The 17064-nt window shown below is 44.9% G+C and overlaps 1 protein-coding gene across 1 annotated transcript in view; it reads right to left on the bottom strand.

Annotated features, from left to right (window-relative positions):
* PIK3C2G (phosphatidylinositol-4-phosphate 3-kinase catalytic subunit type 2 gamma) overlaps window positions 1–17064 on the bottom strand; it is a 372244-nt gene that overhangs the window by 126211 nt on the left and 228969 nt on the right. The window contains exons 20-22 of the mRNA XM_034782026.1: window positions 14710–14890; window positions 7631–7738; window positions 130–222 (exon numbers count right to left, since the gene is read on the bottom strand). Coding sequence (XP_034637917.1) covers window positions 130–222; window positions 7631–7738; window positions 14710–14890 — 382 coding nt within the window. The remainder of the gene's footprint in view (window positions 1–129; window positions 223–7630; window positions 7739–14709; window positions 14891–17064) is intronic.

The following is a 17064-nucleotide window of genomic DNA, read 5'->3' as shown; positions in this document are numbered from 1 at the left end:
ATGAAAACTGAGCAGCACAGCCAGATCAAACACCTCAGGCTCAAGATCTGAAGCCTTCCCTTTCAATGAGTATTAAATTAACATTTTGCATACAAAATTAACTGGGGGTTATTAGAATGAATAACCTACCTTAAAAATAACATTGATGTTTCTACTCAGTGTCTCTGTATTGATGAAGGAGATTTTCAATGGAAAAGCATTGGATGTGAAATATGAACATGCCTTTAGAAAAAAAAATGATACACACATAAAATATAGTATACTATAGGCTAAAAGCAGTAGAACATTGCCCTGAGAAGATGTGGTGTCTTGAAGCATTTATCAGCAGCACGGGTAACAAAAATAAATAGTCCTCGATATTAGAGACTGTTGAACTGGTTCAGAAAAGAAGAATCTCTACCATCATATTCAAACTTCTTAAAGGTTCTGAAATGCTCAGGTAATCTTTTTTCTACGATTATTTTTTATTTTCCCCAGGTCATTTAGTGCTACATTTTGGCTGGCACTGGAAAGACCAAAGTGATGCAAGGCATACCCAATCAAAAGCTGCAATGCAGTTGTGAACACTGCGATCTAAAGATTTTTTTTGTCTTGTTTTGTCAGTGGGTAGCCTGGTCCTGCAATCCTTATGGAGGCAGATCACCCATTAATTTTAATGGGTCTCTAAGCCTGGGTGAGGAGTGCAGCAAATTCCAATCATCATAATCTACATTATTTGGAGCCTGTTTTAACCGTTGGCATCATATAGCGCCTTCCACCTGAAGATCTCAAAAGGCTTTTAAAACCATTAATGAACTAAGCTTTGAAAACCCCTGTGAGTTAGGTGAGTATTATTATCACCACTATAAAAAGAGAAAAACTGAGAAAGACAAAGCAATGGCCTGCTTTTCAGAAATAATAAGCACCCCATAGCTCCCATTGGAATCAGCACTGGGTGTATGCAAGGGTGGAAAATTTGAAGAAAAATTATAATGTAGACAGCTATAGATTGTCTTTCATCCAGGGATCTCAAAGTATGTTAGAAACATTACTTAAGCCTCTTTACACGCATGTGAAGTCTGAGAACTATATATTATACTATGTTACAGATGAATAAATTTGAGGCACAGATGGTGAAATCCTGACTGCACTGAAATCAGCAGGAGTTTTTCTTCAATGGGGCAAGGATTTCACTCAGAGTGACTGAAAGACTTTGCCAAAAGGTTAATGTACAATAATATACCAGTGGCCGAGCTGGAAAAGGATCCTGGATGCTTGACTCTTAGGCCTGGTCTACACTACGAATTTAGGTCGAATTTAGCAGCGTTAAATCGAATTAAGCCTGGACACGTCCATACGATGAAGCCCTTTTTTTCGACTTAAAGGGTCCTTTAAACCGGTTTCTTTACTCCACCTCCGACGAGGGAATTAGCGCTAAAATTGCCCTTTGCGGGTCAGATTTGGGGTAGTGTGGACGGAATTCAACGTTATTGGTCTCTGGGAGCTATCCCACAGTGCTTCATTGTGACCACTCTGGACAGCACTCTCAACTCAGATGCACTGACCAGGTAGACAGGAAAAGCACCACGAACTTTTGAATTTAATTTCCTGTTTGCCCAGCGTGGAGAGCACAGGTGACCACGCAGAGCTCATCAGCACAGGTAACCATGATGGAGTCCCAGGATCGCAAATGAGCTCCAGCATGGACAGAACGGGAGGTACGGGATCTGCTCGCCATATGGGGAGATGAATTAGTGCTAGCTGAACTCTGTAGCAGTAAACGAAATGGCAAAATATTAGAAAAAGTCTCAAAGGCCATGAAGGACAGAGGCCATAACAGGGACGCACAGCAGTGCCGCGTGAAAATTAAGGAGCTAAGGCAAGCCTACCACAAAGCCAGAGAGGCAAACGGAAGGTCCGGGGCAGAGCCGCAAACTTGCCGCTTCTACGCGGAGCTGCATGCCATGCTAGGGGGTGCAGCCACCACTACCCCAACAGTGTGCTTTGACTCCATCAATGGAGAATCACGCAACAGGGAAGCGGGTTCGGGGTACGAGGAAGATGATGATGAAGACAATGAAGATAGCTCACAGCAAGGAAGCGGAGAAACCGGTTTCCCCAACAGCCAGGATATGTTTATCACCCTGGACCTGGAACCAGTAACCCCCGAACTCACTCAAGGCATGCTCCCAGACCCTGAGGGCACACAAGGGACCTCTGGTGAGTGTACCTTTGTAAATATTACACATTGTTTAAAAGCAAGCATGTTTAATGATTAATTTGCCCTGGCAATCGTGTCTAGTACAGCTACTGGAAAAGTCTGTTATGTGTATGGGGATGGAGCGGAAATCCTCCAGGGACATCTCCAGAAAGCTCTCCTTCATGTACTCCCAAAGCCTTTGCAAAAGGTTTCTGGGGAGAGCTGCCTTATCCCGTCCGCCATGGTAGGACACTTTACCACGCCAGGCCAGTAGCACGTAGTCTGGAATCATTGCATAACAAAGCATGGCAGCGTATGGTCCCGGTGTTTGCTGGCATGCAGACAACATCCATTCCTTATCGCTCTTTGTTATCCTCGTGAGAGTGATATCATTCACGGTCACCTGGTTGAAATGGGGTGATTTTATTAAGGGGACATTCAGAGGTGCCCGTTCCTGCTCGGCTGAACAGAAATGTTCCCCACTGTTAGCCACGCGGTAGGGGGAAGGGGTGAAGTGATCATCCCAGAGAATTGTGTGGGGGGGGGGGGGGGGGGAGGGGTAGTTGGGTTTGTGCTGCATGTTAACCCGGAAACTGTAGCCCCTCCTTTTAACATTGCAAACTCATTTTAAATGGCCAACCCAACGGGTGCTTGGTATGGGAAATGAGGGCGCTACTGTTTGAAACCATTCCCACATGTTAAGAAGGTTAAAAAAGCCAAAAGACTGTGGCTTACCATGGCTGCCTGCAAGCCGAAATCTGTTGCCTGGCACTGCGTGAGTGATCTCTCACACCAAACCGGCAGGCCCTCACTATAAGAGGAAAAATGCGACCTTGTAACGAAAGCACATGTGCTGTGTAATGTGAACGGCAAAATTTAACGTGAAAGAGTGTACCCATTGTTCTCTAAAATGTGTCTTTTTTAACCACCTCTCCCTTCTCCTCCACCAGCTGCAAATGTTTCTCCTTCACAGAGGCTAGTGAAGATCAGAAGGAGAAAACAGCAGACTCGGGATGATATGTTCTCGGAGCTCCAGATGTCCTCCCACGCTGACAGAGCACAGCAGAATGCGCGGAGGCAGTCAATGTCAGAGTGCAAAAAAGCACAATATGAATGAGAGGAGAGGTGCTGGGCTGAATCGCGGGCTGAAGAGAGCAAGTGGCGGGCTGAAGAGGATAGGTGGCGTCAGCTTCCTGACAGAAGGCAAGAGTCGATGCTCTGGCTGCTGGAGCATCAAACTGATATGCTCCAGCGTATGGTTGAGCTGCAGGAAAGGCAGCAGGAGCAGAGACCGCTGCTACAGCCCCTGTATAACCAACAGCCCTCCTCCCCAAGTTCCATAGCCTCCTCACCCAGACGCCCAAGAACGCGGTGGGGGGGGGCCTCCGGCCACCCAGTCACTCCACCCCAGATGATTGCCCAAGCATCAGAAGGCTGGCCTTCAATAAGTGTTAAAGTTTTAAAGTTTTAAACTGCAGTGTGTCCTTTTCCTTCCCTCCTCCCCACCCCTCCCGGGCTACCTTGGCAGTTATCCCCCTACTTGTGTGATGAATTAATAAAGAATGCATGAATGTGAAGTAACAATGACTTTATTGCCTCTGCAAGTGGTGCTTGAAGGGGGGAGGGGATGGTGGTTAGTTTACAGGGAAGTAGAGTGAACCGGGGGGGAAGGGCAGAGGGTTCATCAAGGAGAAACAAACAGAAGTTTCACACCGTAGCCTGGGCAGTCACAAAACTCGTTTTCAAAGCTTCTCTGATGCACACCGTGCCCTGCTGTACTCTTCTAACCGCCCTGGTGTCTGGTTGCGCGTAATCAGCGGCCAGGCGATTTGCCTCAACCTCCCACCCCGCCATAAATGTCTCCCCCTTACGCTCACAGATATTGTGGAGCGCACAGCAAGCAGCAATAACAATTGGAATATTGGCTTCGCTGATGTCTATCCGAGTCAGTAAACTGCGCCAGTGCGCTTTTAAACGTCCAAATGCACATTCTACCACCATTCTGCACTTGCTCAGCCTATAGTTGAACAGGTCCTGACTACTGTCCAGGCTGCCTGTGTACAGCTTCATGAGCCATGGCATTAAGGGGTAGGCTGGGTCTCCAAGGATAACGATAGGCATTTCAACATCCCCAACGGTTATTTTCTGGTCCAGGAAGAAAGTCCCTTCCTCCAGCTTTTGAAACAGACCAGAGTTCCTGAAGACGCAAGCATCATGTACCTTTCCCGGCCATCCCACGTTGATGTTAGTGAAATGTCCCTTGTGATCCACCAGGGCTTGCAGCAGCATTGAAAAGTACCCCTTGCGGTTTATGTACTCGGTGGCTTGGTGCTCCGGTGCCAAGATAGGGATATGGGTTCCGTCTATCGCCCCACCACAGTTTGGGAATCCCATTGCAGCAAAGCCATCCACTATGACCTGCACGTTTCCCAGAGTCACTACCCTTGATATCAGCAGGTCTTTGATTGCGTTGGCTACTTGGATCACAGCAGCCCCCACAGTAGATTTGCCCACTCCAAATTGATTCCTGACTGACCGGTAGCTGTCTGGCGTTGCAAGCTTCCACAGGGCTATCGCCACTTGCTTCTCAACTGTGAGGGCTGCTCTCATCCTGGTATTCTGGCACTTCAGGGCAGGGGAAAGCAAGTCACAAAGTTCCAAGAAAGTGCCCTTAAGCATGCAAAAGTTTCGCAGCCACTGGGAATCGTCCCACACCTGCAACACGATGCGGTCCCACCAGTCTGTGCTTGTTTCCCGGGCCCAGAATCGGCGTTCCACGGCATGAACCTGCCCCAGTAACACCATGATTAGCACATTGCTGGGGCCTGTACTTTGTGAGAGGTCTATGTCCATGTCATTTTCCTCATCACTCTCGTCGCCGCGCTGCAATCGCTGCAATCGCCTCCTCGCCTGGTTTTGCTTTGGCATGTTCTGGCTCTGCATATACTCCAGGACAATGCACATGGTGTTCATAGTGCTCATAATTGCCGCGGTGATCTGAGCAGGCTCCATGATCCCAGTGCTATGGCGTCTGGGCTGAAAAAAGGCGCAAAACTATTGTCTGACGGAGGGAGAGAGGGGTGAGTGATGACATGGCTTACAGGTACAGGGAATTAAAATCAACAAAGGTGGCTGTGCATCAGGGAGAAACACAAACAATTGTCACACAGAATGGCCCCCCCAAAGATTGAACTCAAAACCCTGGGTTAGCAGGCAGTTGATTTCATGGAGGGAGGGGGAAGCAAATGAATAGAGAACAAATCTGGTCCATCTATTTTTTAGATCTTAAGCTGGCAGCAGATGGTGCAGCATGACTGATAGCTATCGGCATCTTCTGGGTGCTTGGCAGAAGATGCTGTACTATGAGTGCTAGCCATCATCGTCAAGACAGTTCAATAGGACTGCCGGCAGGACTGAGTCTCTAGGAGACAAAACATGTCTGCCCAGGTGCCTCTGATCGAACTCACTGAGGAATACGACGACGATGGATACCAGTCGTAATACACCGTCTACTGCCAAAAGGCAAGGAGCTGCTGCTGTGTAGCAATGCAGTACCACGTCTGCCGGCACCCAGATGACATATGGTGATGGTGAGCTGAGCTGAGCTGAGCGGGCTCCATGCTTGCCGTGGTATGTTGTCTGCACAGGTAACCCAGGTAAAAAGGCGCGAATCGATTGTCTGCCGTTGCTCTGACGGAGGGGGAGGGGCCTGACGACATGTACCCAGAACCCCCCGCAACACTGTTTTTGCATCATCAGGCATTGGGATCTCAACCCAGAATTCCATTGGGCGGCGGAGACTGCGGGAACTGTAGGATAGCTACTCACAGTGCAACGCTCCGGAAGTCGACACTAGCCTCGGTACTGTGGACGCGGTCTGCCGACTTAATGCACTTAGAGCATTTTATGTGGGGACACACACAATCGACTGTATAAAAACGATTTCTATAAAACTGGCTTCTATAAATTCGACCTAATTTCTTAGTGTAGCCATACCCTTAGTTTAACCAGTAGACAATGCTGAAATGAATGATCGTTTGATTATTAGGAGTATTCTAAAAATGTTAGAGTTCATGAAATATAACATGCATTTCCATCTGGTGGCTGCAGACAAAGAACAATTGATATAATGGTATCAATAGCTCAATTGGATAGTTAGAGACCTCCCCAATAGTCAGGAGCGGCGCCAGGGTTTTCGGCGCCCTAGGCGGGGGTCCTTCCATGCTCCCGGTCGTCGTCGGCAATTCTGTGGTGGGGGGGTCCTTCTGCGCTCCCGGTCTTCGGGGCACTTCGGCGGCGGGTCCCGGAGCGAGTGAAGGACCCGCCGCAGAATTGCCGCCGAAGACCCGGAGCGCGGAAGGATCCCCCACCGCCGAATTGCCGCCCTCCCCAAATCCTGGTGCCCTAGGCAACCGTCTAGGTCACCTAAATGGAAGCGCCGGCCCTGCCAATAGTAATTATTCCCAGAAAGTCTGAAAGCAGTGAGAAACAGTTAGCTTGAAAATTCTTCTGATTTATGTCATCCACAATTGGCCCAGTCCAGCAGGATGCTAAGAAGCTTCAGTGCTCATTGACATCAAGTCTGAAGAGAAATTATTGGGAGACCACAGGTCAAAGAAGGCTGAAGGGCTCAACTCCTCACAAGATCAGGTCCACTGTGGGTTATAGGCCACAGAGCAAAATTATAGAGCAGTGCTGTAATTATAAAGCTATAACTTAAAAAGCCCTTCAGACCTGTACATATTATATTTTCCTTGTGGCTCGGTACTTCTTCCCCCAACAACACTGAATCCTCTGGTGTGACATTTGTATGTCATAAATCATGAATGACACAGTCCTGGCAGTCTGGTCAGTGAAGTCAAACATATGAAACAATACACAAGTTTCCTCCATTCAGCAGTCGTTTTTAATAAGCATAACTTGCACAGGTAAGAACAAGTGGCTGAGTCTGCAAACATTTACCATGCAAAATCTCACAGGTTCAATGGAAGGAGGGCCAGTGCTACAGCTAAGCACTCCTCATCTCTGAAAGCTGTCAGGCCCCAGGGAGGAAAAGCTGCCAGCAAGAATCTGCACTGGTGTGGCAGCAACCAGTTGCTGCGTCAGGGGCCACTGTTAAAGAGGCAGATACCTCCTTCCCCTCAAAAGCTGCTTTGAGGAAAGCCGGGCTGGAACCATGCTAGTCACAATTTCAAGTCTCCGTTGCAATGCTGCTGTTGTAAGGGGAGAGAGAGACACTTAAATTGGCAAATACCACCTCTCCCCCTAGCTGCGGTGAAGGCATCCATAAAAATATCAGTCCTGTGAATGGCTGCCTATGTTATGCCAATACTTAAAGGGGATACTCATAAGTAAAGATTTGCAGGATCATGACCTAGTTCATGCAACAGTTCATTCCCTAGTACTTATTACACTGAAAATAAAATAATCTATAGCGTAAAATGGACTTACATCTGCATCTATGCCTCGTACAACAAGTGCAGGATTCAGGGGAAGCCGGCAAACATTTACCTCCTGGAAGAACTGCTTAAGTTTGTTGATTTCCATCTTTAGCACCTCCTGTGAAACATCAATCATTATGACAACTTGAAACAACATCACAGCAGTTTTTTAATTGCCGACTCTCTTGCTATATTTTAATAAGATAGTGAATCAAATTTCTGGTCTTAGTAATATCAATGTAACCTCATAAGAGTTAATGGGATTGCACCAGTGTGCAGTAACTGAAACTAAGAATTGTGATTGTGGTCTGCATCTGTGCCCTTGTTGCCTATAGTATCCTCCTCAGGGGCTTTTTAGCTAAGCACCTCTTGTTCTGAATAGCATTTTTTCTTATGACATTTTTCTCTAACCAAGTTCACAACGGGTGGTTTCTTGCTTCAGGACTGTTGCCTTGACTCCCCTTTCTAAGTGTAGGTATGCCAATTACAAGGTTTAGGTTTTTCTGGCTTTACAGCCTCTTGATCGGTCTCTGAGTTCTGATTGATGTACCAAAAAGGTGTCATACACATCTACTGCTTTCTTCTTACAATGGCATGCACAATCTTTCACTCTGCCAAATCACTGTGTCTTTTTACTTCAAAGTTTATTTAAGTGTAGCATTCTGATTTTGTTTTGGTGTTGGTTTGGGTTTTTGGTTTTGTTTGTTGTTTGTTTTAGGTTTTGTTTTTGTTTTGTTTTGTTTTGTTTTTTTCCTTGGCTAAGACAGATACAGAGGCAGCAGTGGTAGTGACCCAAGCACTGGAAGACACAATGAAGATGGCCAGAGATGTGGAAGCTACGGGATGTACATGGATCCTGGAGTGGGGTACCTGAAAAGTGCTTTATTTGTATGAAATGCCGCCTGATAGAGTTGATGGAAGAGAAGATCCGAGGCTTAGAGATGCAGGTGAAAACTATGGTTGAGCAAATGATGAAACAAAGGAGGCTGAAGGGAAAAGCCAAGATTTGCAGATTCAAGCTGGACTGAAAAACTCGGTGGGGAGACTACTGGGTGAGGAAAGTGGCCAGTGGAAGCATGTGACTACAAGAACTAAGCAGAGGAAAAGATTGTCTAGTTAAGGGGAACAGGTTTGCGGAGTTAGAAAATGAAGAAGGGGCAGAGTCAGACTGTAACTGAAGGAGGGAGAACAAGGAAGAAGAGAAGAGCAGCTAGTTCTACAAGTCCTACAGGAAGAGGGGAAGAGCCAATGGAGATACTCAGACTTCAGAGCCCCAAGAGGATACAGGAAGACTCGTAGAAGATTGCAAGGGAAAATAAAAGACAAGAGGACTCTCAGCCAGAAAGAACAGGAGGAAGACCGGAGAATCACACCATCACCAGGAAAAGGCAGGTCTATGTGATTGGCGACTCCCTGCTAAGAAAAACAGTCAGGTCTGTCATCAGAGCTGATCCAGAGAACAGAAGAGTGTGTGTGCTGTCTGCCAGGAGCTAAGATACAGGATGTGGACCTGAGTATGAAGAGGATACTAATGGGAGCAGGAAAGAATCTACTGATTGTCCTTTATGTGGGAACAAATGATCCTGTTAGATTCTCCCTGGAACATATCAAGGGTGACTATGCCAGGCTGGGGAATATGCTTAAGGAAATGAAGGCTCAGGTGATCTTCAGTGGGATTCTGCCTGTTCCTAGAGGAGGAGATTATGATGATCATCAGATGGCTCAGGCAGTGGTGCTATAAGGAGGACTTTGGGATGTGTGACCACTGAGAGGCATTCAAGGACAGAGGACTGTTCTCATGGGATGGACTCCACCTGAGTAGGGAGGGAAATAGTCTTCTGGGATGGAGATTAAAGCTCTTTTAATCGATTGTGCTAAAGTAGGAATTCAGGGGAGATGGTTTGGAAATGCTCATGTAATCTCCATGCCTGATTCTAACATTGAAAGGGAGGAAAATCAAGTAAGAAAGGAAACAGCAATGGAGAATGGACATTAAGAGGAAGGGTAGTGCTGATACCAGTCATATAGGTGACACTGGCAGTAGAATGACTATACTCAATTGGGCAAGGAATGTTGGTGAAGCCAAGCAGCAACAATTAAGATGTTTCTACACCAATGTAAGGAACCTGGGTAACAAAATGGAGGAACTAGCACTACTGGTGTAGGAAGTGAAACCAGATATTATGGGGCTAACAGAAACACGGTGGAATAGTAATCATGACTGGAGTACAGGTATTAAAGGATATGTGCTGTATAGGAAAGACTGTCGGAAGACAGGATACTGGGCTAGATGGACCTTTGGTCTGACCCAGTAGGGCCATTCTTATGTTCTTATGACAGAAAAAGACAAAGATAGTAGAGTAGCATTGTATATTAATAATGAGGTAGACTGTAAAGAAATTAGAAGTGATGGAATGAATAAGACAGGATCTGTTTGGGCCAAAATCACTTTGGGGAAGAAAGCTACTAGTGGTTCCCTGGGATAGTGCTTGGGGTGTGCTACAGATCCCCAGGATCCGATTTGGATATGAAAAGAGACCTCATGTTTTTAATGAAATAAATACTACTGGGAATTGTGTGATTATAGGACACTTTAACTTTTCACATATAGATTGGAGGACAAGTGCTACTACTAATAGTAGGGCCCAGATTTTCCTGAATGTGATAGCTTACAGATTTCTTCCCCAAATAGTTGCTGAACCAAAAGGAGGTGATGCCATTTTAGATTTGGTACTGGTGAGTAGTGAGGACCTCATAGAAGAACTGGTTGTAGGGGAATACCTTGGTTCGAGTGATCATGAGCTAATTCAGTTTAAACTAAATGGAATGATAAACAAAAAATAGATCTGCAACTTGGATCCTTGATTTAAAAAGGGCTAACTTTAAAAATTAAGGCAATTAGTTAAGGAAGTGGACTGGATCTGAATGTGGAGGAGGCTTGGAATTACTTTAAGTAAAAGTTGCCGAAGCTGTCAGAAGCCTGCATCCCAAGCAAGGGGAAACAATTCTTAGGGAAGGGTTGCAGACAAAGCTGGATGAGCAAGCATCTCAAACAGGTGATTAAGAGAAAGCAGAAAGCCTACAAGGAATGGAAGATGTGGTGGATGAGCAAGGAAAGCTACCTCATGGAGGTCAGAAAATGTAGGGATAAAGTGAGAACTGCCAAAAGCCAAGCACAGTTGGACCTTGCAAAGGGAATTAAGACCAATAGTAAAAGGTTCTATAACTATATAAATAAGAAAACAAGGAAAGAAGAAGTGGGACCACTAAGCACTGAGGATGGGGTGGAGATTAAAGATTAACTAGGCATGGCCCAAAACCTAAACAAATACTTTGCCTCAGTTTTTAATGAGGCTAGTGAAGAGTTTAGGGGTTGTGGCAGGGTGGCTCATGGCAATGAGGATACAGAGGTAGAAATTACCACAACCAAGGTGGAAGTCAAATTCAGACAGCTTAATCAGACTACATCGGGGGGCCTGGAAAATATCCATCCCAGCATATTAAAGGAACTGGCACATGAAATTTCAAGTCCAATAGCAAAGATTTTTAATGAATTTGTATACTTGGGGTCATATCCTATGACTGGAGAATTGCTAATATAGTTCCTATTTTTAAGAAAAGGAAAAAAAATTGATCTGGGAAACTACAGGCTTGCTAGTTTGACCTCAATAGTATGCAAGCTCTTGGAACAAATTTTGAAAGAGAAAGTAGTTAAGGATATAGAGGTAAACAGGAATTGGGATAAAATACAAAATGGTTTGACAAAAGATAGATTGTGCTAGACCAACCTGACCTCCTCCTTTGAGAAGATAACTGATTTTTTTAGACAAAGGAAATGCAGTAGATCTAATCTACCTGGATTTCAGTAAGGCATTTGCTACAGTTCCACATGGGAAATTATTAGTTAAATTGGAGAAGATGGGGATTAATATGAGAATTGAAAGGTGTATAAGGAACTGGTTATAGCGGAGACAATAATGGGTCACACTGAAAGGTGAACTGACATGCTGGAAGACAGTTACTAGTCGAGTTCCTCAGGGACTGGTCTTGGAACCAATCTGATTTAACATTTTTATTAATGACCTTGGCACAAAAAGTGGGAGTGTGATAATAAAATTGCAGATGACACAAAGTTGTGAGGTATTGCCAATATAAAGGAGAACTGGATTATCAGACAAGAAGATCTGGATTAACTCATAAACTGGAGTAATAGAAATGGGACGAAATTTAATAGTGCAAGGTCATGCTTTTAGGGACTAACAACAATAATTTTTGCTATAAGATGGGGAAGTATCAGTTGGAAGTGACAGAGGAAGAGAAAGACCTGGGTGTATTGGTTGATCACAGGATGACAATGTGATACGGCTGTGAAAAAGGCTAATGCAGTCCTAGGATGCATGAGGCGAGGTATTTCCAGTAGAGATAGGGAAATGTTAGTACCATTATTCAAAGCACTGGTGAGACCTCATCTGAAATATTGTGTGCAGTTCTGATCTTCCAAGTTGAAGAAAGATGGAACAGGTGCAGAGAAGGGTTGCTAGGATGATCCGAGCAATTGAATACCAATCTTATGAGAGGAGACTCAAAGAGGTTGGCTTGTTTCGCATAACCCAAAGAAGGCTGAGGGGAGATATGATTGCTCTCTATAAATGCATCAGGGGGATAAATACCAAGGAGGGAGAGGAGTTATTGAAGTTAAGTGCCAATGTGGACACAAGAACAAATGGATATAAACTTGCCCATCAACAAGTTTAGGCTTGAAATTAGGCAAGGTATCTAACCATTAGAGGAGTGAAGTTATGGAGCAGCCTTCCAAGGGGAGCAGTGGGGGCAAAAACTGGCTTCAAGACTGATCTTGATAAATGTATGGAGGGGGTGGTATGATGAGACTGCCTACAATGGCATGTAACTAATCTGCAACTACTAGCTGCAAATATCTCCAACAGCCGGTGATGGGACACTAGATGGGGAGGGCTCTGAGTTACAACAGAGAATTCTTTCCCAGATGTCTGGCTGCTCAGTCTTGCCCACAAGCTCAGGGTCTAACTGACCACCATATCTGGGATTGGGAAGGAATTTTCCTCCAGGTCAGATTAGCAGAGACCCTGGGATTCTTTTTTTTTGCCTTCCTCTGCAGCACAGGGCATGGGTCACTTGCAGGTTTAAATTGGTGTAAATGATGGATTCTCTGTAACTTGAAGTCTTTAAACCATGATTTGAGGACTTCAGTAACTCAGCCAGAGGTTAGGGGTCTATTACAGGAGTGGGTGGGTGAAGTTCTGTGGCCTGCACCGTGCAGGAGCTCAGACTAGATGATGATGATGGTCCCTTCTGACCTTAAAATCGATGAGTCTACGTTTTCTGTCTGTCTTTTAGAAATCCTTGAGTCCTTAGTCCAGACTCTGACAACATGCAGTGGTAGATCTTAACTTTATTTGGCTCTCTGGTCTGTCTGGTTGAGATCTCAGCAAGAAAGAATTTAGACATCAGCTAAGTAACAATAATGGTTACTTCAGTAACCAAGTGGGCTAAACTTAGAATGTGCCTAGCTACATGCAAACTACATATGTTGGACAAGACGCCCTTTGGAACAGGGAATACATCTACCTATTGCTGGGTGTGATGTGGGAGGTTTACAGTGCCTCCTTTGAGATGTTAAATACCCGCCGCTCCCATTGGCTTTGTTGAGAATTGAGGATGCTCAGCATCTCAAAGGAAGCATTTAGCTTCATCCAGAGATCTAACATTAAACTTTTAAAGAGACACTAAATACTAGAGCAGCGTTTCTCAAACTGGGATCTGCGGACCCCTGGGGGGCCCCAAGGGGGTCCGCGGGCCGCACTGATCAATTCCTCACCCTCCCTCCCTCCCCCTCCTCCATGCCTCCAGTGCCTCCTGCATGATAGAAGTCTGGCGGCGCAGTGAGGCTAAGGCAGGCTTCCTACCTGCCGATATGTCCCTGAGGCTCTGGTGGGGCAGGGGGTCTCTGCGTGCTGCCCCTATCATGAGCGCCAACTCTGCAACTCCCATTGGCCAGAAACTGCAGCCAATGGGAGCTGCAGGGGCAGTGCCTGAGGGCAGGAGCAGTGCACTGAGACCCCCTGGCCCTCTCCATCTCTTTTGGGGGCAGCCTGAGGTAAGCGCCATCCAGTCGGAGCCCTCACCCACTCCCACACCTCTACCCCCTGCCCCAGCTCAGAGTCCGCATCCAAACTCCCTCCCAGAGTCTGCACCCCCTCCTGAACCCCAACCTCATGCTCCAGCCTGGTGAAAGTGAGTGAGGGTGGGGGAGAGCGAGCGACAGAGGGAGGGTGGATGGAGTGAGCAGGGGTCATGGCCTTGGAGAAGGGGCAGGGCAAGGGCTGAGTGGGGAGGCTTGGGAGGGTCCCCAAAATGTTTTAAATCAAATGAGGGTCCTCATGTTGCTAAAGTTTAAGAACCACTGCACTAGAGTCTTGAGATCTCCCTGCTATAAGCAAACTAAGTTCAAAAGACAAACATTTTCAGAGGAGGTTTGGGCTTTACCTTGGTTAATAGATTGATGGGCATTGGAGACATCATTCTTGGCCATCTTTAGTGATGTGGCTCAAAAGGTTATGGATATTTTGATATGAATATGGGCCAAAGACAGTAACTGTGGCTCAGGGATTACAGCTCATTAAAAACAGTTTACAGTTGTGGCTGTTAAAATGTTTACAAATGCCTTTACAAATACTTAACATTATTATAGGATTCTTGGTGACCACTATGCTAAGTATATAGACTACCACAAATACTGAGGTGTTTATGTGCTTTGCCAAGGCAAACTGGAAGATTGGAATGGTACCCATTCTTATATAATTAAGAAGTTTAGCCTTGGGATTTATGCACACACTAATTAGAAGGCAGAGTTTACGTTCCTCCCACAAAAGGAAACAAACCAATAAATCTGTACGAGTGCAGAATAGCACAAACTTTGGGGGACTTTTTGTTCAAAATATGGAGCTATTTAGTATAACAAAAGGCAATTTAGGAGAGAGATGCTATCGCTTCAAAATGAAAAGTTATTCGTACAAAACTTAGAGAAGGAAAAAAAAATTCTCAACAAACCTGTTTTTTGGGGTCGCTGGCAGCCTTCACTTTTTCAGCAACATCTCCCAGAATTTTGATAAGTTTCCTCTCCTTAGAAAACTCATCATTTAAGGTTTTTCCTGCGCAGAATTGGACAGCAGCTAGTAGTTTCTGATACCAGCTTTTGAAATGAGCTTCATTCTGTGCATCCTTTAACAGCCTGAAGGGAGGATGGAGAAAAAAGTTTTGTACCTAAAACTAATTTTTTTTATACCACCTCTAACAAGAACAATGACGTACTCCAGACTAATCTGTATTTGGTGGCTTTGGGCAGTTTAACAGGAGAGAATGAAAAAAATGTTGTTTATTTGTTGGCAGTAGTCAAGTTCCATCTGATAACTAATGAGATTCCAAGAGTGTAAAATCGATAGGACCCTATTTCTTATTGCCATCCACAGAGCAGTTCCTGACTTGCTTCTTATTTCTAAAAGAAACATTTGTCAGAGGAATGTATTTTCTACTTTCTTTTGTCCAGTTTTATACATACACCGCTACCCCGATATAACGTGACCCGATATAACACGAATTCGGATATAACACAGTAAAGCAGTGCTCCGGGAGGGAGGGGGGGCTGCTCACTCTGGTGGATCAAAGCAAGTTCAATATAACACAGTTTCACCTATAATGCGGTATGATTTTTTGGCTCCCGAGGACAGCGTTATATCGAGATAGAGGTAGATATACAAAATACCCACCCTGGCAACTGCACACACAGACCTTGCATACAGTGGATACATTTTAAAAGTTCATATTGGTCTTACAAGTGCTATAGTTTCAGCTGTATTCACCATTTTTAAGTGCAGGAATATTCCTGAAATCCATAAACCTCTAAACTCCTAGTTAACTTTTTATGTGCATCCACTGCATCCATCTCTTCTTTGTCAGAGGTGGATCCGGACTAAAAACCCAGTTCTGATTCTGATGAACTTTGGGAAGTTTTATGGCTTGAGACATTGTCAACATGTATTGACTAGGGGGTACGGTAAAGGAAAAAGTATATTAATCTTTTGAGCCTCATCCAATTTTCTCCACATAGGGAAAAAATACGCTTTTTTCAATTGATTTTATTTAACTCTATTGGAAACCCTCCTGCCCCTGCACCTTTAACTTCCACGTAGACACAGTTCAACACCTTTCAGATCATTTGAGCTGATCTTGGTGTATACTAGTTTGACTGAAAAAAAGTCATCTTTTTGTTGGTCTGCGTAGATATAGGGCTAATTTGTCATCAGCTTTCTGCCCATCTCCTGATTCGTTCTTCTCCCCTTCCATAAGCAGCATTAGACCACTCCCAGTCTCATGATCCTCCCACAACCCGACCCCTCAAAAACCTCACTCTGCCAGTAACCCAGCCTGATCCCCAAACTAGCTTCCCCAGCTGACCTGGCCACTGAACCCTAAGAACAGCTTTATTTATCTGAGGTTATCCACCTGAAACCTATCCAGTTTTTTAAGGGTTAAAGGAAACAACATACATACACATATTAATATGACACACATTAGCAGAGAAAAGATTTTACTGCACAGATGTCAGAACATGAGTTGGGGCTCCCCTACGCCCCTTAGCTCTGCCCCTTTTTGTCAGTGTATTACAATAAAGCTACCACAGCCAAGCATTTATATATTTTGTGCCTGAAATCTCTGTTCTGATTTAACTGAATAAAAGTAGAGTGTAAGGATTTTACATATTTTTTCCTGCTGACTTTTTGTTCTCTTTGTTGTCTTTTATGAAGACAATTGCTCCCCTGGAGCTTCCTCTGCCACCCAGACAAAGTGACAATTCAATACAGAATAATAGCACCTGCTGGTTTCTGACAAACTTTCCCAATAGCATAAAGAATCTGAATTTTTACAGGTTTGTAAGCACTGCAAACACTGAAAGTACCTGTAGTGTTCTGCTAGTAATGCCTAGACATGTAAGAGAGAAGATACAAGTAAGTTAGTTTGTCATCTTCTCTCCCCCTAGGAGTTGGAAATGACACTTCTTACTATAGTCTATTGCAAACAAATAATTATATTCTGGGCTGAACAAGAATATAAATTGTCAGTGCACTGTCTTGTGGGAGATAAATTCCAGCATACAGACAGACTCCACACTCTTAGTGGCAGAGCTTCTGTTGCCATCCTCACTCACTCTAATAGCTAAACACATCACTTCTAGCTTACCTAACTCACAGGAGGTGAAATTCACCCTTTCCTCAAAGCCAGAGTAAATAGCTTTTGTGTGAGTAACAATACTGGACTGAAGCAGGGTACTATTTACTCCTGCAGGTATGCTCTTTGGGGCTGCTGTTCCTACCTAGGATTCTGCCCCCCTGCATGCAGTTCACCCCC

This window comes from Trachemys scripta, chromosome 1 (assembly GCF_013100865.1).
Source record: "Trachemys scripta elegans isolate TJP31775 chromosome 1, CAS_Tse_1.0, whole genome shotgun sequence".
Lineage (NCBI taxonomy): Eukaryota > Metazoa > Chordata > Testudines > Emydidae > Trachemys > Trachemys scripta.
This window is presented reverse-complemented; position numbering and strand designations above follow the sequence as displayed.